Genomic DNA, 19,836 nt, shown 5'->3' with positions numbered 1-19,836 from the left:
CAATTTTCCTGTAAATCTAAAACTGTTCCAGAAAATGAAGTTTGTTCTTAAAAATGGAACAACTGAGGCTGGGTGTGGTGGCTCACGCCTGTAATCCTAGCACTCTGGGAGGCTGAGGCGGGTGGATCGTTTGAGCTCAGGAGTTCGAGACAAGCCTGAGCAAGAGTGAGACCCCATCTCTAATAAAAATAGAAAGAAATTAATTGGCCAACTAAAAATATATATTAAAAAAATTAGCTGGGCATGGTGGCGCATGCCTGTAGTCCCAGCTACTCGGGAGGCTGAGGCAGAAGGATTGCTTGAGCCCAGGAGTTTGAGGTTGCTGTGAGCTAGACTGACACCACGGCACTCTAGTCCAGACAGAGTGAGACTCTCTCTCAAAAAAAAAATAGAAATTATCTGGACAACTAAAAATATATAGAAAAAATTAACCAGGCATGGTGGCACATGCCTGTAGTCTCATCTACTTGGGAGGCTGAGGCAGGAGGATAGCTTGAGCCCAGGAGTTTGAGGTTGCTGTGAGCTAGGCTGACGACAGGGCACTCACTCTAGCCTGGGCAACAGAGCGAGACTCTGTCTCCAAAAAAATGGAAAAACTGCAGTACGTGATTTTATGTTAATTTAAGCAGGAAAGAAAAACAAAGCACAACCCCTCCCTTGTCATATGAGAGTGTTTTTATTTTTTAAAAAATCAGGGGTTATGAAGAGACATATCAAAATGTTGAAAGTTAGCAGCTGTTAGCAATGGGACAGCAGGAAATTTCCAGTTCTGCATGAATCTTTCACGTATTGACCGTGTACAGCATGATGTTTTGAAGTATCTATGCATTGTGGAACGACTAACACTAGCTAATTAACACAGGTATTACCCCACATATCATTTTTGTGTCTACTTCATTGTTTTGCACAGTTTGAATTTATTTTTTTAAAGCAATGAGTGTGTTTCTTTTTCACCCGAAATAGAATAAATATATTATTATTTAAAAAATGTTCTGAAAAGAGGCAGCAAAGATCTCCAGGGACAGGGGAGGAGCAGGGAGTCTGTGGGAAATGAATGTAGCAAGGCCAGGGTGGGGCTTGGAGGTGGCAGAAATGGAGAGATTCCAGATAGATTTTAAAGGCACACGGAATTCCCTAGCTAATTGGATATGGGGCATGAGAAAAAGAGGAGTCAAGTTCAAGTCCAAGGCTTTCAACCTCATTTAATCCCACGGCAACCGCATAAAGTACCACCATCCTTATGTTACAGACCAACAAACAGGTTCAGAGAGGGCTGGTGACTGGCCCATGGTCACACAGGAAGTGGGAGAGCTGAGATTTGAACCCAGTTTGTCTGGCTCCAGTGCCAGGCCTTTGCCCTCTGTGAACCCCACTTCCCCGTAGCCCCACCCAGCCCAGGACGGAACGTGCCGGGCCCACATCAAGCACCAGCTCAGTCTTGGGGTGCAACACGCAATGACTGTCCAGCTTGTGAGTTCACGGTCTTGTTCCAGCCCTCCGTGGCATTGCCTCATTGCTGGTCACCGTGTTGGGTAACCACGTTTCCCCGCCTGCCTGCGAGAGGCCATGACTGGGGCTGACTCATCGCTGTCCCCGGCATTACCTGCCTGGATCCTGGCATGTGACAGCCTAAGATGACAAATATGTATCAAGCATCTATCTTGTGCTGGGCAAAACTGGGGTGTAGCCCTGGTCCCACCTTCCTGAGGTTGACGATTCCAGTGGGGGAGTCAGAGAGACCCACGTCCAGATGGCGACAGCCCAGAATGGGCAGGGCGGGGATGAGGGGGGGCCCAGGGCCCTCAACCGAGGCAAAGAAGGGGCCTGGGAGGGTTTGGTAGAGGTGACACACTCATGAGTGGACAAAATGGCCCACACTATAATCCCAGCACTCTGGGAAGCCGAGGCGGGAGGATCGCTTGAGCTCAGGAGTTCGAGACCAGGCTGGACAAGAGCTAGGCCCCGTTTCTACTAAAAATAGAAAAATTAAACGGTGCGGTGGCACACACCTATAGTGCCAGCTACTCGGGAGGCTGAGGCAGGAGGATCGCTTGAGCCCAGCAGTTTGAGGTTGCTGTGAGCTACGATGACGCCACAGCACTCTAGCCCAGGGTGACAGAGTGAGACTCTGTCTCAAAAAAAAAAAAAAAAGGAAATCGAACCTCACTCCTGAAAGGAAGGAGGGAAACAGGGATGGGACAGGGAGCAATTGAGGCTATTTTAGCCGGGTCATCAAGGAAGGCCGCTTAGGAGGGGACACTGGGGCTGAGACCAGAGGTTGAGCAGGTGCCAGCCCCGGGGAGCAGGGAGACAGCACTAGGGCGCCCAGATGGCCCATGCGTAGCCCCACAGCGGGCCAGAGCAGCTCGTTGTGCTCCGGGAGCCCGGGGACGCCGGTGTGTGGCACAGCGACCAGACGCCAGCTCATCCGCAGGGCCGGGACCTGCAGGCTTCCCCAGGGGCAGCCCCCGGCCTCCGCTTCAGACTCCTCGGCTGCGATCACACCCTGCACCCGCAAAGAGCCCGCCCTGGCTCCGTCCAAAATCCTCACTGTGGCCCACAAGGCCCCACACGATCTGTCCCTGTCACCTCCCTGTCCTCGGCCTCAATCTCCTCTCCCTCTCTCAGCTCCAGCCACCCTGGCCTCCTCGGGGAGACTCCAACGGGGCAGGCGCACTTCTGTCTCTGGGCCTGTGCACGGGCTGTCTCTGCTGACGTCTGCCCACCGTTCCTTCCTCACCCCCGCAGATCCAACGTCACCCTCCTTAGGTCGCCCCGAGCAGATGTGTGTCTAACCCACTTATCTGTCATGTTTACTAAAGTCTGACTCCCCGGTCCCAGCGTCAGCTCCATGAGGACAGGGGTCCCTGTCTTGTCCGTGGCTGTCTCCCCGGTACTGGGAACACGGCCTGGCACGTGGCAGACACTCAATAAATAATGATTAAATAAATAAAAGGAAGAAGGAAAGAGAGAAAGAAGCTGGCGCGTCTGTGAGCTCATACAGCTTGTCCGCTGTCCCAGCTCAGAGGCAGGAGCGTTAACACTTCCCGTCTTCCCGGGTGAGACAGTGCCAGGCTGGGAAACTGAGGCACAGAGGGACACCGGGCAGCACTCCTTGGAGGACAGGGAGCCAGGCTTCAGGCTGACTCTGAGGACCAGGATCAGAAGGAAGAAGCCCTGGCGCCCCCTGCTGGCGAGTGGCGTCATGCCGCTTGTGTCCGCCCGGCTGACCCGAGGCTGGCAGTGCCCGCGGCCGGGCGGGGCTGTGCGGGAGGGCGGGGCTGTGCGGCCGGGGACCCGCCCCGCGTCACTCTGTGCCCTCCCGCCACAGCCGGCCGGCCGGGACTCCCACCTCTCCAGGAGGGAGAGCATCCCGGCTCCACCAGAGCCGCAGCCACACCCCACGTGGGGCCTCCGCAGGGCAGGGGAGTCGGGGGGCCCGCCTCGGCTCCCCATCCCGGCCTGGGCAGTGACCGGTCACCGGGTTCCTGATGACAGCTGCCCCCCAGCCCTAGAGGTACATCCTCCGGCCGCGCAGGGGTCTCACCACCCAGACGTCATCCACGATCTTCCCGTCCTGGGAGGCACAAAAACAGGGAAGGAGGTGAGAACAGAAAGCCTGAACTCTGATGGCCTGGGTTCAAATCCCGTCTCTGCCTCTGATCAGCCGTCCAATTTTGGGCAAGTTGCTAGACTTCTCCGAGCCTGCCTCAGTTTTCCTCGTCTAAAAAGCGAGGATGAGAGTCATAGCACCGACATCATCGATGTTGTGGGAATTAAATGAGATGCTATTTGTAAAGGCTTACAACAGAGCACACCGAAAGGCCTGCATGAGCGTAGGCTGTGATTATCAGAGCACAAACCACGTGGTCAGACAAACCTGGGTTTATATTCCAGTGCATCTCTCTCTGTGCGGCCTTAAGCTCACGACAGGACTCTGAGCTTAACTTCCACGTTCCATGCAATGGCGAGAGCACTAGAACAGCCCACACGGGGTCATCGTGCCAACTGAGCGAGATATGCAAACAGACATCTGTGACTGGCGCACATGCCACTCGATACATGGTGGCCAGCAGATCCCCGCTCAGCCATCCCCCAGCTCTGTGACCCTGGGAAAATCACTTCCCCTCTCTAAGCCTCAGTTCCCTCATCTGTAAAATGGACAGAAAATCCACCCCTATGGGGTTGTTGAAGTTACCAAGTCCCAGATAGTGTCCTAAGCATTTTATTTTATTTTATTTTATTTTATTTTATTTTATTTTATTTTATTTTATTTTATTTTATTTGAGACAGAGTCTCGCTTTGTTGCCCAGGCTAGAGTGAGTGCCCTGGCGTCAGCCTAGCTCACAGCAACCTCAAACTCCTGGGCTCAAGCGATCCTCCTGCCTCAGCCTCCCGAGTAGCTGGGACTACAGGCATGCGCCACCATGCCCGGCTGATTTTTTCTAGATATATTATTTGGCCAATAATTTCTTTCTATTTTTAGTAGAGACAGGGTCTCCCTCTTGCTCAGGCTGGTTTCGAACTCCTGACCTCGAGCAATCTGCCCGCCTCGACCTCCCAGAGTGCTATAGGAGTCCAGGTTCTTAAACACTCAGCTCCCGCACACGCTGGGCCTGGCGGCTCACTGACCTGGTCATCGGACACCTGCTGGATGTGGACGTGGGTCCCGTTCAGGATGTGCAGCCGCGTGTACCCATACTCCTTCACGCGCACCGCGCTCCAGGGCCCCGGGAAGACGGTGAAGGGGGTGAGCCGCTCCTCACAGCCCTGCGGGACAGAACTGGTCAGGCCGGGGGCTGGGACAGGTGGAGGACCCCCAGGGAACAGAAATGACCCGGCCGTCCCCAAGGAAGACAAAGCCAACTAAGACTCGCCCACAGTAATGCTCACCATTGAGTGTTTTGACCCAGGCTTCCCTTGCCCCGGGTCTTCGACTTCTAGAAAAGTCCCTGGCTGTGCAAGACTGCCCACTACAGCATTTTCTATAAAAGCCCTGAACTGGAAGCCACCCAAATGCCCAGCACGGGAGCCAGTTAAATAAATGATAGTATAGCCATCGCGGGCAGAGAGAGACAGAGAGTGCCAGGATGCATTTGCGAAGGGGGAAAGCAATCTGAAGGATGAGAAGAAAACACTGTGTCTTAATTGTGGCTGCATAGTAGACTCTTCGAGAAAACTTTCTATTTATTTGTTTTTTGGGGGTTTTTTGAGAAAAGGTGTCAGTCCGTTGCCTGTGCTCTAGAGTGCAATGACATCATCATAGCTCACTGCAACGTCACACTCAAGTGCTCCTCCTGCCTCTGCCTCCCATCCTGGGAGGCACAAAAACAGGGAAGGGGGTGAGAACAGAAAGCCTGAACTCTGATGGCCTGGGTTCAAATCCCAGGTTCAAATCCCTGGGTTCAAATCCCATTAGCTGAGACTAATGGCACACGCCGCCACGCCTGGCTAATTTTTCTATTTTTAGTAGGGATGGGGGAGTCTCACTCTTGCTCAGGCTGATCTCGAACTCCTGACCTTAAGCGATCTTCCCGCCTCGGCCTCCCAGAGTGCTAGAATTACAGGTGTGTGTGAGCCCGGCCCCATGTTGCTTTTTATTTATTTATTTAGAGACAGAGTCTCACTCTGTTGCCTGAGCTAGTGCCGTGGCGTCAGCCTAGCTCACAGCAACCTCAAACTCCTGGGCTCAAGCGATCCTCCTGTCTCAGCCTTCCGAGTAGCTGGGACTACAGGCATGCGCCACCATGCCCGGCTGATTTTTTCTATATATTTTTAGTTGGCCAATTCATTTCTTTCTATTTATAGTAGAGACGGGGTCTCTCTCTTGCTCAGGCTGGTCTGGAACTCCTGACCTTGAGCAATCCGCCCACCTGGGCCTCCCAGAGTGCTGGGATTACAGGCGTGAGCCACCTCGCCCGGCCCCCACGTTGCTTTTTAAAAGTGGGTACTACAGTTACCCACCTCTGTCTAGACAATCACTCACCTGTATATGCAGAGGACACTGCAGATCGCCACCCTAGGCCCGTCACAACAACCGAGAGCTGGACAAGAGGTGGCGTGGGTGGCTGCCGTCTACCTTCTGACCTCTCTGTACTGTTTCAATTTTTATCACGAGTGGCTCTTACTTTGATCTTAATAATTTGCAAGGATCAGCTTTAAAAAACTAAGCTTTCTCTCCTTGGAGAAGGGGCTGATGCCAAGGCCAGGCAGGGAAAACAGGAAATTGCTCACAAAATGACGGGGACTCGTGGAAGGGACAGGGAGTCCCCCTGAGCGAGCTCCTGCCGGCCAGACCTGCTGCAACTTGAGCATCGGAATAAACAACAGTAGCGTTGGTTCATAACCCGCTGAATAAGATAGATTACCCAGGAGTCCACACTGACATGAATAAATAGTTAACCAACTAAACAAATGGGGCAGGCCCGGCGCGGTGGCTCACGCCTGTAATCCTAGCACTCTGGGAGGCCGATGTGGGCGGATTGCTTGAGGTCAGGAGTTTGAGACCAGCCTGAGCAAGAGGGAGACCCCGTCTCTACTAAAAATAGAAAGAAATTAATTGGCCAACTAAAAATATATAGAAAAAATTAGCCGGGCATGGTGGCGCGTGCCTGTAGTCCCAGCTACCTGGGAGGCTGAGGCAGGAGGATTGCTTGAGCCCAGGAGTTTGAGGTTGCTGTGAGCTAGGCTGACGCCAGGGCACTCACTCTAGCCTGGGCAACAAAGCGAGACTCTGTCTCAAAAAACAGGGAACTATAGTCACTTTACCGGGAAGAAACCCAACCCCTGCCACTTAGGCAACCTGTGACATTGAGCGAGTCTTTTTCCTGAGCCTCCACTCCTGCATCTATCTGCACAAGGGGCGCGCTGCTGGGAGTACCTAACCGCAGGGATGCAGGTTGAGTGACACAGAGTATGAAGCGAGAGGCACCCGGGCTGGAGCCAGGTCACCCCTCAATAACCGGCAAGAGGAGAGAAGCGGGGCGTCCCCCCTACCCCACTGCTCACCGCGGATCCCGTGATGATGTGGACGGGGCCTCGGGGGTGGGTGTAGGGCGACTCTAGGCTGCCGTTAAATACCTGGAGAAGGGGAACAAGTGCGTGCGCATGTGTGTGGGGGTCACACCAGGCCACGCCCAGGGCGTCTGGCCACCATGGCACCAGCCATGTGGGTGCCTCGCCGGCCACCTGTCTCACCTGGTAGTTGTAAATGGGCCACAGGCGTTCGTACGAGTGCTCGTGCGCCCACAGCTGCAGGTCCACTCCTGAGACAGAGCAGGGCGTCAGGTCCCGGGTCGGGAGGGACGGGGCACGGGGCCGGGCTGTCCCGGGGCCACTCACCGTATTTGTAGAAGAGATCCTCCAACCCGTAGAGCTTGCCTCGGAGGCCTTTGCGGACCTGGGCAGGGTGAATGGGCAGGCGAGGCTCAGGCCGAAGCCCCAGGCGGCTCTCACCGCCTCCGCCCGGCCACCCAGAAAGGGGGTCCTCACCTTGCTCTCGTGCCGCCTGCAGTCATCCAAATCCGCGTTGGAGCAGTACATGGGCCGGTGGCCCATGGTGATGATCCAGGGCCGGGCCACCCGGTTCCTGTTGGCTTTCTAGAGACAAGGGCCCGGGTCAGGCGAAGGGCAGCGGTGGGCAGAGGGGGAGGGGAGGGGCGGAAGGGGACCCCCCACCCAGGTTACCTGGAGGTCACTCTCCAGCCAGCGGAACTGCCTCTCTACCAGGTGGCGGCCGTAATGGAGAAAGAAATACACCTCCGTGGAGAAGGAGATGATGTGGGCCGGCCCCAGATCCCAGCTGCAGGGGTCAAAGGGCAGGGGTCAGGGATTCAGAGATGGGGTCTCCTCTGCATGTCCCATCCTTTGGGGGAAGCAGGCCAATCTCCCAGTCCCCGCAGAGTACCTGTACCACAGGCCTTCGTTGTCCCCCGGCATGCTGAAGCGAGCCTTGTAGTTAGAGAAGTTGCTGGATAAAGGAAGTAAAAGGGAGGGGGTGAGGGGCTGGGTACCCCAGCTACCCCAGCTGCCCCAGCTGTCCCAGCCCACTCTCAGGCCCGGCTGGCCCCCAGGTCCCCCACCCTGTCTCCTCTCGATACACAACGAGAGGCCACAGGGCGAGCCGCGGTGGCTCACGCCTGCAATCCCAGCACTCTGGGAGGCCTAGGCAGGAGGATCGCTTGAGCGCAGGAGTTCGAGACCAGCCCGAGCAAGAGTGAGACCCCCGTCTCTACTGATAATAGAAAAATTAGCCGGGCATGGTAGCACACGTCTATAGTCCCAGCTACTGGGGAGGCTGAGGCAGGAGGATCGCCTGAGCCCAGGAGTTTGAGGTTGCTGTGAGCTAGGCTGACGCCATAGCACTCTAGCCAGGCAACAGAGTGAGACTCTGTCTCCAAAAAAATAAAAAAGAGAGACTCCGCAATACGAGGGACTAAGGGGAGACACCCAGGAGGACTAAGGGGAGACCCCCAGGAGGACAGACACAACCATTTCCAGTGATCCGGCCGCCCCTCCCCCGCACCCCGTCCTCACTAGCGCTCCTCGTGGTTCCCGGGGCACGTCATGTACGGCAGGCTGGCCGCCACCGGCTCGATGAGCCGCATGAACCTGTCCCCGACACGGGCGTTGTTCTGATCCATGTTGTAGGCAAAGTCTCCTGCGGACGGGAGGGACGGGAGGCAGAGGGGAGTGAGGACCCGACCCTGCCTCTGATTTGGCCGGAAGTGAGAGATCTGGTCGCTCAGGTGTGCGCTGGGCCACCCCTGGCCTTGGGGCTCCCCCAGTCCCCACCCCCTGCGTCACACCCACCCACATGTGCTTGGGGCACCTCTGGTCCCCGCCAGGACCAGGTTGTCGCTTGTGCTCCGAGCGCACCAGCCCCATCTCTGTCTGTCCCCTGGCCCCTCCCAGAACATTAACACTGGGAGAGTCCGGCACCGATTTGGTGCCAGGTGCAGTTCCAAAGGCTTTTTGTACACGATCGCCCAAGTCTTCAAAACCCCATCTTCAGGGGGTGATCCCCATATCAGATGGGGAAACTGAGGCCCCAGGTCACAGAGCTCGTTAGTGAAGATCCAGGAATAAAACCCAGAGCCTGACCCCAGTCCCCTGTCCCCCTCAAATAAGCGCAGCAGCGGCAGCAGCAATGACGACAACAGCACACAGGTAGGCAGCACTCGCACCCTGCCGGCCGTGTGAACTTAAGCAGTCGCATGACAATCCTCAGAACTGATGATAATAATCCGCAGGGGAAAGCAAAGCTCAGTAAGGGCAGAGTTGGAATTTTAGCCCGGGCAGCAGGTTAGCCAAAGTCACCGGAGCCACACTGGCCCCTCCGCGGTCCCGGCCCTGCCCTCACCCCTGTCCCCCCCCCCCCAGGCACGCCCTCGCTGATGCCTCACCCACATGGAGAATGGCATCGTACATGCCCTGCTGCGTGTCCCTGTGCAGCCGGGGCAGGGCCTTCGGGTTGTCAGCCCCCAGGTCCCCAAACACAGCCAGGCGGGGGCTCCAGTGCGCCCCATTCTTCAGGGCCCTGAAGCGGAACCGACGGCTCCAGCCCCGGGCGCTGCCACAGCGGTAAACTGAGAGGAGAGGAAAAGGTCACGGTGGGCTGGGGTGTCCCCGGGACCCCTCCCCCAACCCCCATCCTCTTGGAGAGCTGGAGGGGCTGACCCCGCGCCCCTGTCCACCCCAGCCCGGGACGCTCCTCACCATACTCGGCCCCGGGCAGCAGCCCCCGCAGCGTGACCCGGTGCATGTAGAGCTTCCTGCGGAGGACGCCGCCGTCCACGAAGGTGCTGAAGGTGCCCTGGGCCCGCAGGGGCAGGGGCCCCGACAGCTGCATCCCAAACTGCACCTCGGAGCGCGCCGGCACCCACGTGGTCCAGGTCACCGTCATGGAGCCCGGCTCCCCTGGGGAGAGAGGAACAGGGAGGGCCTGGGCAGTGAGGCCGGGGCAGGGCAGGGAGGCCACTGACGGCGACAGCTCTGGAACGTTTCGTGGCTAAGGACAACCGTTCTGGAGCTGCCCAAGTTCGATCCTAGCTCTGCCATTTCCACGCTGTGCTGTCCTTGGGCAGGCTGCTTCATCTCTCTGAGCCTCAGTTTCCCTATCTGCAAAATGGAATAGTAAATAGTATCTATCCTTTAAGGTTGTTATGAGGCTTAGACGAATAAATATAAGTAAAGCGCTTGAAACAGTGCCTATGACAGTCGGAGTTATATGGGGGGATGGATATTATTATTAGCATCATTATGGGCCAGGCGCAGTGGCTCATGCCTGTAATCCTAGCACTTTGGGAGGCCGAAATGGGCAGATCGTTTGAGCTCAGGAGTTTGAGACCAGCCTGAGCAAGAATGAGACCCTGTCTCTACTAAAAATAGAAAGACATTAATTGGCCTACTAAAAATATATAGAAAAAATTTGGGAGGCTGAGGCAGGTGAATCATTTGAGCTCAGGAGTTCCAGACCAGCCTGAGAAAGAGCAAGACCCCATCTCTACCAAAAATAGAAAGAAGTTAATTGGACAGCTAAAGATATATAGAAAAAATTAGCCGGGCGTGGTGACACATGCCTGTAATCCCAGCTACTTGGGAGGCTGAGGCAGGAGAATTGCTTGAGCCCAGGAGTTTGAGGTTGCTGTGAGCTAGGCTGATGCCATGGCACTCTAGCCTAGGCAACGGAGTGAGACTCTGTCTCAAAAAAAAAAATTATATATATATATATATATATATATATATATATATATATATATAGAGAGAGAGAGAGAGAGAGAGAGAGAGAGAGAGAGAGAAATAATTAGCCGGGCATGGTGGCACATGCCTGTAGTCCCAGCTACTCAGAAGGCTGAGACAGAAGGATCGCTTGAGCCCAGGAGTTTGAGGTTGTGTGAGCTAGGCTGATGCCACGGCACTCTAGCCCAGGCAACAGAGTGAGACTCTGTCTCAAAAAAAAAAAAAAAAAAAAAAAGGCCGGGCGCGGTGGCTCACGCCTGTAATCCTAGCACTCTGGGAGGCCGAGGCGGGCGGATTGCTCAAGGTCAGGAGTTCAAAACCAGCCTGAGCGAGACCCCGTCTCTACCATAAAAAAAATAGAAAGAAATTAATTGGCCAACTAATATATATAATATAAAAATCAGCCGGGCATGGTGGCTCGTGCCTGTAGTCCCAGCTACTCGGGAGGCTGAGGCAGAAGGATTGCTTGAGCCCAGGAGTCTGAGGTTGCTGTGAGCTAGGCTGACGCCACGGCACTCACTCTAGCCTAGGCAAGAAAGCGAGACTCTGTCTCAAAAAAAAAAAAAAATATATATATATATATATATATATCATTGTTTATTGTGCACAGACCTTGTGCCAAACACACACATTGTACACACATAATACCATTGAAGAGTTGCCCACGCAGATGTCTGGAGGCCAGCTGGGTCATATAAAGGGGGACAAAGGCCAGCTGTAAGTCAGCAGAGAGTTGCAGAGCATGTGGCAAACTATAGACCCCACCCTGTCTAAAAGAGACAGCTGCCAAGCAGGCAGCAGGCCCAGTGCCACCAAATCTATCAACTTCTAGAGTAAATCTTTACACAGTGGTTTTTATAACCCAGGAGCATATATAGATAGATATGCAAATCCAGATTTTTTTTTCTCTTTTAAGAGATAGATTCTCGCTTTGTCACCCAGGCTAGAGTACCATGGTGTGATCATAGCTCACAGCAACCTCGAACTCCTGGTCTCATGTGATCCTCCCGCCTCAGCCTCCTGAGTAGCTGGGACTACAGGCATGCGCCACCGTGCCAACTGAGTATTTTTTATTTTTCGTAAAGACACGGTCTCCCTTTGTTACCCAGGCTGGTCTCGAACTCCTGGCCTCAGTTGATCCTCCTGCCTCAGCCTCCCAAAGTGCTGGGTCCAGAGTTTTAAGTGATAGCTTCAAATTTTTAAATGCAAGCAACCAAATCAAGGTTATAAAAATACCATATGGTATAGCATACTGTTAAGAGCATGGGTTCTTCCTCCAGCAATTCATGTGCACAGGGTTATTTATGGCAGCTCTCTTTATAATTGCAAAATACGGGAAACAACCAAAATGCCCAGATTTAGGAGAGTGACTGAATAAGATCCACACAGTGGTGTACAAAAGAACAAGCTCTAAGAACAGTTATGAAATGATTTCCAGGACATATTGTTAAACCAAAAAAAGCAAAGTGCACAAGAGTATAGTCAGATATACCCTTAATATAAGGGGATATAAGAAAATATGCCAGTATCTGCTCATTTGTACAAAAGAAATATGGGAAGAATACACCAGGAAGTAAAAACATGGATTACTTACAGGGGATGGATCCAAAATGGGGTGGAAAAAGGGGGCAATGGGGACAGAGTAGCAGGGACGAGGAAGGAGAGACACTTCTCTGAGTCAATCTTTTTTATAACACATTGACAGCCATGCTAGAAAAAAAATTTTTTCCTTTGGGGTCACGGTGTTTTATTAGGAAAATAGAATAAAAACTTCCAAAACAAAACAATCCTTACTAATTTAATGAAAAATGTGTTATTGTTTTCTGTGCATAAGTTGTATGCAACTTAAGTTACTTATGCTTCATGAGGCCCCAGGCTTGAAACTAGCATGAGTTAAATACAACTCACATGGCAGTGAATGTGATCATTCTGATACCTGGAACAATAGTCATGTTTCATATGTCCTTCACACACCCAAAATATAAACAAATAAAACCACCAGGATGTGGGGGTAGCCCAATATGGAATATAAACACTAATATGTGGACCTAACAATGTTAAAAAATGAATTACAGGCCGGGCGCAGTGGCTCATGCCTGTAATCCTAGCACTCTGGAAGGCCGAAGTGGGTGGATCGCTCAAGGTCAGGAGTTCAAAACCAGCCTAGGCAAGAGACCCCATCTCTAATAAAATTAGAAAGAAAAATTAATTGGCCAACTAAAATATATAGAAAATATTAGCCGGGCATGGTGGTGCATGCCTGTAGTCCCAGCTACTCAGGAGGCTGAGGCATGAGGATTACTTGAGCCCAGGAGTTTGAGGTTGCTGTGAGCTAGGCTGATGCCATGGCACTCACTCTAGCCTGGGCAACAGAGCGAGACTCTGTCTCAAAAAAAAAAAAAAAAAAATGAATTACATAATTACACTGAAGGGGTTGGGGGAAGAAAAATAACTGTTGGAAACAGTGTCCTAACTGGGTATTTTAAGGCTAAAGACAAAAAAGACTGTGCATGAATACTGTCATCTAGTGAATAAGCTCGTACCCCAGAATATGGGCAAACAGCTCTGAAACTGCTTCATGCATATGCTAGGATTGAGCAAATAAGTCAGTATATTGTACACAGTGAAAGTCAGGTTCTCAGTGTTAAAGAAAAAGTTACAAGTAAGGAAAGATGAGGCTAAAATAAACCCTTGGTGTTGGGCTGAAATTAGAGGTATCAGTATGATGTCATGGTATTTAATATGTACACAGAGAGCTGAATACAGAAACGTGGGCTGTGAACACGCACGTTAGCACACATGCACGTGTTCTCGTGCTCTGTCTGTTGAGCCTAGCACCCCCAGTGGCAGAAGCACACCTAGCGCCCAGATCTTAGTTTCTAAGCACCCATTCTCTAATGAAACGAACGAGGACCCAGTGGAGAAACTGTTGATTCTACGAATGAGACAAGAAATATATAAGGCAAGCATGGAATAATTTGTGGTGTCATAAGGTGAAGAAGTGCTCAAAAATGACAGGGGCGGCCAGGCACCATGGCTCACACCTGTAATCCTAGTACTCTGGGAGGCCGAGGTGGGAGGATCGCTCAAGGTCCGGAGTTCGAAACCAGCCTGAGCAGGAGCGAGACCCAGTCTCTACTAAAAATAGAAAGAAATGAATTGGCCAACTAAAAATATATAGAAAAAATTAGCCGGGCATGGTGGTGCATGCCTGTAGTCCCAGCTACTCGGGAGGCTGAGGCAGGAGGATCGCTTGAGCCCAGGAGTTTGAGGTTGCTGTGAGCTAGGCTGATGTCATGGCACTCTAGCCTGGGCAACACAGTGAGACTCTGTCTCAAAAAATTAAATAAATAAAGTGAAGAAGTGCTCAAAAATGACAGGGGCTTGTTGAAAGAACAGAGAACCCAATCTGATGAAATTCCTGAGACCAAATCTAGGACAATCTGAGTAGCAGAATAAATAATGATAGAATTAGATTTTCTGCAGTATGAGTTTGTAGCTTCTAAAAAAAATAATAAAATTAGATTTTTCACCCATGGAATAAAATAAATATCCATGAGTCCATGATATAAATAAGTAATTGAATAAATAAGTAAGTGGAGCAAAGAGGGACGGCTCATCTTACGGTAAACTTTCAATTACATGGAAAGAGGGAATTAGAAAATTAGAAAATCACAATTTGACAATCACCTCACTAACAATTGTTGAAGATACAATCCACCAGTGGATGGTAAAATTAGTGGGTAAACATTTAGAAGGAACAGAATTTGCATAGTCTTGAGCAATCTCCCCCAAGATATTTATCAACAAAAAGAATTATTACTTTATAGTGGAGAAACCCAACAGGCATCTCCTTATCCAAACAATCAAGGTCAACATCAGTGACAGCAATAAGTCATGTCAACATCGTGATCCACTGAGGACACAAGATCCCATCTGTGATCATCTTGCCAAAAATACACAACTTAATTCCAACCTAAAGGAAACAATGGACAAACCCAAAATGATATCCAACAAAGTAACTGATCAGTACTCAAAACTACCAAGATCATGAAAGATAGACGAAGATGGAAAAACTGGCACGACTAAATGCAGTGTGAGGCCCTGTATTGGCTCCTGGAACAGAAATTGGACGTTTGTGGAAAACCAGTGAATTCAAACAAGGTCTGCAGTTTGGTTTACAGTATTGCACCAATCTTGATTTCCTGGGTTGTTTTTTTCTTTGTTTTTTTTGTTTTTTGAGTCAGAGTCTCACTCTTTTGTCCGGGCTAGGGTGCTGTGGCATCAGCCTAGCTCACAGCAACCTCAAACTCCTGGGCTCAAGCGATCCTCCTGCCTCAGCCTCCCGAGTAGCTGGGACTACAGGCATGCACCACCATGCCCGGCTAATTTTTTCTATATATTTTTAGTTGGCCAATTCATTTCTTTCTATTTTTAGTAGAGACTGGGTCTCGCTCTTGCTCAGGCTGGTTTCGAATTCCTGACCTCGAGGAATCCACCTGCCTTGGCCTCCCAGAGTGCTAGGATTACAGGTGGGAGCCACCACGCCTGGCCGATTTCCTGATTTTAATAATTGCATGACAGTTACATAAAATGTTAAGATCAGGGGAAATTGAGTGAGGGGGAGATAGGGACTCTGCAATACTTTTGGATCTTTCTGCTAGATGTAAAATTAATGCAAAATTAAAAGTTTTAAAGCAAAGGCCAGGCGTGGTGGCTCACACCTGTAATCCTAGCTCTCTGGGAGGCCGAGGCGGGTGGATTCCTCGAGGTCAGGAGTTCAAAACCAGCCTGAGCAAGAGTGAGACCCCGTCTCTACTATAAATAGAAAGAAATTAATTGGCCAACTAATATATACAGAAAAAATTAGCTGGGCATGGTGCCGCATGCCTGTAGTCCCAGCCACTTGGGAGGCTGAGGCAGGAGGATTGCTTGAGCCCAGGAGTTTGAGGTTGCTGTGAGCTAGGCTGACGCCACGGCACTCACTCTAGCCTGGGCAACAAAGCGAGACTCTGTCTCAAACAAAATAAATAAAATAAAATAAAAAATGAATTTAAAAAATAAATAAATAAAACAAAGATCGTGTGCTCTTGACCAAGCCTGCTGCATTCAAATTCCAGGCTATGTGATCTGGGGTCAGACTCTTCACCTCTATGAGCCTCAGTTTTACTGTTTTGTCAAATAAGGAGTAACAATAGTACCTACAGCTTAAGAGTGATTTAAGGTTAAATGAGTTATCCATCCATCTAAAGCGCTAAGTAAGAATATATCTGCTATCATTATTGCGTAGGCCAATAAAGGACAGCTGTGATCTCACTGGATTGTCACAGTAGCCCCATGAGATAGCTTCTTCTGTCTTTCCCATTTCATAGAGGCCTCCGGGCAAAGTCCAAGGTCACCTGGCCAACAATGGCAAATCATTTCATTAATGTTGTTTCTCTTTCCACATTGCAACCAACCTTTAAGAAACTATCTTCTTTTTTTTTTTTTTTTTTGAGACAGAGTCTCGCTTTGTTGCCCAGGCTAGAGTGAGTGCCATGTCGTCAGCCTCAAACTCCTGGGCTCAAGCGATCCTCCTGCCTCAGCCTCCCGAGTAGCTGGGACTACAGGCATGCGCCACCATGCCTGGCTCATTTTTTTCTATATATATTAGTTGGCCAATTAATTTCTTTCTATTTTTTAGTAGAGACGGGGTCTCACTCTTGCTCAGGCTGGTTTCGAACTCCTGACCTCGAGCAATCAGCCCACCTCGGCCTCCCAGAGTGCTGGGATTACAGGCGTGAGCCACCGCACCTGGCCAAGAAACTATCTTCTTTAAATGTGTCAAGGACATGAAAAATAAGGAAAGACTAAGGAACTGTCACAGATACAAAAGATGAGACTAAGTGCAACATGCAATTGTGGGTTAGAATAAAGACGTTCGTCGAAAAGTTGGTGAAATCCCAAATTTAGTTGATAATCTGATCATCAGTGTTAATTTCTTAGCTTTGACAATGGTATCACAGTTTTGTAAGGGATTGCCATTAGGGGAAGCTGGGTGAAGGGTATACAGGAACTCTGTATTATGTTTGGCACTCATCTGTAAGTCCAATTACTTTAAAATAAAAAGCTTAAAATTGTTTTAAAAAGAAACAACTATGTGTTGGGTTTTTGTGTAGTATCAAAGAATAGGCCAGGCGCAGTGGCTCACGCCTGTAATCCTAGCACTCTGGGAGGCCGAGGCGGGCGGATTGCTTAAGGTCAGGAGTTCGAAACCAGCCTGAGCAAGAGCGAGACCCCGTCTCTACTATAAATAGAAAGAAATTAATTGGCCAACTAATATATATATAAAACTAGCCGGGCATGGTGGCACATGCCTGTAGTCCCAGCTACTCGGGAGGCTGAGGCAGCAGGATTGCTTGAGCCCAGGAGTTTGAGGTTGCTGTGAGCTAGGCTGACGCCACGGCACTCACTCTAGCCTGGGCAACAAGCGAGACTCTGTCTCAAAAAAAAAAAAAAAAAAAAAAAAAAGAAACAACTATGTGTTGGGTTTTTGTGTAGTATCAAAGAATAGGCCAGGCGCAGTGGCTCACGCCTGTAATCCTAGCACTCTGGGAGGCCGAGGCGGGCGGATTGCTTAAGGTCAGGAGTTCGAAACCAGCCTGAGCAAGAGCGAGACCCCGTCTCTACTATAAGTAGAAAGAAATTAATTGGCCAACTAATATATCTAGAAAAAATTAGCCGGGCATGGTGGCGCATGCCTGTAGTCCCAGCTACTTGGGAGGCTGAGGCAGGAGGATTGCTTGAGCCCAGGAGTTTGAGGTTGCTGTGAGCTAGGCTGCCGCCATGGCACTCACTCTAGCCTGGGCAACAGAGTGAGACTCTGTCTCAAAAAAAAAAGAAGAAGAAGAAGAAAGAAGAAGAAGAAGAAGAAGGAGAAGGAGAAGGAGAAGGAGAAGGAGAAGGAGGAGAAGGAGAAGGAGGAGAAGAAGGAGAAGGAGAAGAATAGCCACAATTATCTGAAACTCCTATTAAAATCTTCCTCCCTGTTTCACGTATCTGTATGAGACCAGATTTCCTCCACTTAAGTCACCCAAAGCAACACATCACAACAGACTGAAGCAGTAGCAGATCTGAGGACAATCCCATTGTCCCCCATTAAGCCACAGACAAAAGAGATTTAAAAAGATGTAAATCAACACCACTCTCCTCACTACATTTCTTTTTATGCAAAATATAGTAATTTTCCATTGAAAAGTCACTTCCATTAATACAGAAAGGATTTGTTATTGTTCATTTGTTTGCTATTTAAAAACTCTTTGTAGAGATGACATTGCATTATGTTGCTCAGCCTGGTCTCAAACTCCTGGCCTCAAGCAATCCTCCAGCCTAGGCCTTCCAAAGTGCTGGGATTACAGGAGTGAGCCACTGCACCCAGGCTATTATTGTGCATTTTAAATGACAATAAATATTTTTAAATGACAGTTTTAATTTCTAACATGGTAACTACTGCTAGATACAACTCACACAAACGACAGCTCTTTGAGGTTTTTCGCAGTGCAAAGGAGTCCAGAGACAAAAGCTACCACACACCAAGCTCAGTGCTGCCTCTACACAGGTGGTAACTCATTCACTCCTCCCCGGGAGGTCGTGCTAATACTACTCCATTGTCCAGATGAAGATACTGAGACCAGAGAGGTTAAGTCACTTGCCCAAGGCCACACAGCAGGTATTCTAACTCAGGTAGTCTGGGTGCCTCCAACCATCGAGGCACCACTGGGCCTCTCTGGGAGAGACGTAGGGAGGTCCATGGACACTTACCTGGGTAGGACAGATGGACTTGCTCTGGGGCAGCGCTGGGAGCCCCTGGGGCGCCCTGGGCTCCAGAAGAGAACAGTAGAAGCAGGCAGCAGCAGGATTGGAAGCAGCATGGGAGGGAGCGCATGGTAGGGGGACAGTGTGGGCAGAGATGGGGAGAGAAGGGACCTGAGCAGACTAGATTCCTCAGGTACAGCAGGAAGGGCCGGGAGGACGGAGGAAGATCAGGCGGTGCCACCAGGTGGGCGATGGCAGGTGCCAGGCAAGATGGCAGGGAGGTCTTCAAAGCGGTGGTTATCCAGGCACTGGGGAGAGAAACAAAACTAATGATCACTGTGGAGCAGCCGAGCGCCCTGAGCCTCCCTGCGCTAAGCACTTGGCACAGATTAACTCGGGGAGCCTCACGACATTGCTATGAGGTGGCGGCCACTGGGCCATCACCCCCATATCACAGATGAGGAAACTGAGTAAGTGAGTGATTCAGCCGCACGGCTAGGACGTGATGGAGCCAGGGTTTGGACCCAGGCGGGCTCATTCCAGGGCCTTGCTCTCTGAGCCGCAGCTCACCCTCAAAGCCAGAGGTGTCACCGCGGGAGCCGGGTGGCAGGCTCGGAGGCTGCCTGTGGTGGCGCCACCCCAGCATTCCATCTTGCTTTTAGTAACCCCAGTTTCTTCCACCTTGCTCGCAAGGTTCCAGCCTGCCACCCCGCCTGCAGGGACCTCGCGGCTCTCCGCTGCCTCCTCAGCAGCCCATGTGGGGCTTAGGGGACTCAGATCCCGCGTCCCCTCTGCCCACCCGGCCCCAGCGCCACCCCCGCCGCCGGCGCGCACACGCCCCTCGTCCCGTCCCCGGCCCTTCCCGCCGGCTCCACCGGCTCCGGCCCGCCACGGCCTGCCGGGCTGGGTGGAGCCGGGGCGGGGGGCGCCCTCGGGAACCCCGGCTCACCCTCGGGGGCGCCGGCGGCTGCCCGTACCCGCGTCTCCCGCCACCAGCGCCGTCCTGGTATTTATGGGTTTGCGGGCCGAGGCCTCCCGCCGCCTACAGCCTGTTCCAGCCCCGGAAGAGCCGGTCGCCTGGGGTGACGGGCTCCCCAGACAGCCAGGGCCCCGGGTCCCACAGGTCCGGCCGGTCTCGAGCACCCCACGCACACCCCACCAGGGCGGGGCGCGGGAAGGGGGACCCAGGGAGACTTGGTGCGCCGCTGTCACCTTCAAGCCGGCCACCAGGTGAGCGCCCGGAGGACAGGTAAGGCTGCGCTCGTCCCCCATCGGTCCCCCCCAGCCCCACCCCCCAGCTGC

The 19,836-nt window shown here is 51.7% G+C and overlaps 1 protein-coding gene across 1 annotated transcript; it reads right to left on the bottom strand.

The window, feature by feature from the left end:
* Positions 1 to 671: 671 nt before the first annotated feature.
* ACP7 (acid phosphatase 7, tartrate resistant (putative)) lies at positions 672 to 18,882 on the bottom strand. Its single transcript, XM_075993070.1, has 12 exons — positions 18,541 to 18,882; positions 9,718 to 9,918; positions 9,405 to 9,587; positions 8,536 to 8,659; positions 7,907 to 7,969; positions 7,687 to 7,801; positions 7,492 to 7,599; positions 7,342 to 7,399; positions 7,198 to 7,265; positions 7,009 to 7,080; positions 4,633 to 4,770; positions 672 to 3,577 (listed from the first exon to the last, which is right to left on the bottom strand). The coding sequence occupies exons 1-12, from the start codon at positions 18,662 to 18,664 to the stop codon at positions 3,512 to 3,514; spliced, it is 1,320 nt and encodes a 439-aa protein (XP_075849185.1). The 5' UTR covers positions 18,665 to 18,882; the 3' UTR covers positions 672 to 3,511.
* Positions 18,883 to 19,836: the final 954 nt, after the last annotated feature.

The sequence above is a fragment of the Microcebus murinus genome, chromosome 16 (assembly GCF_040939455.1).
Source record: "Microcebus murinus isolate Inina chromosome 16, M.murinus_Inina_mat1.0, whole genome shotgun sequence".
Lineage (NCBI taxonomy): Eukaryota > Metazoa > Chordata > Mammalia > Primates > Cheirogaleidae > Microcebus > Microcebus murinus.
The sequence above is the reverse complement of the archived record's forward strand: the minus strand, read 5'-3'. Positions and strand labels throughout refer to the sequence as shown.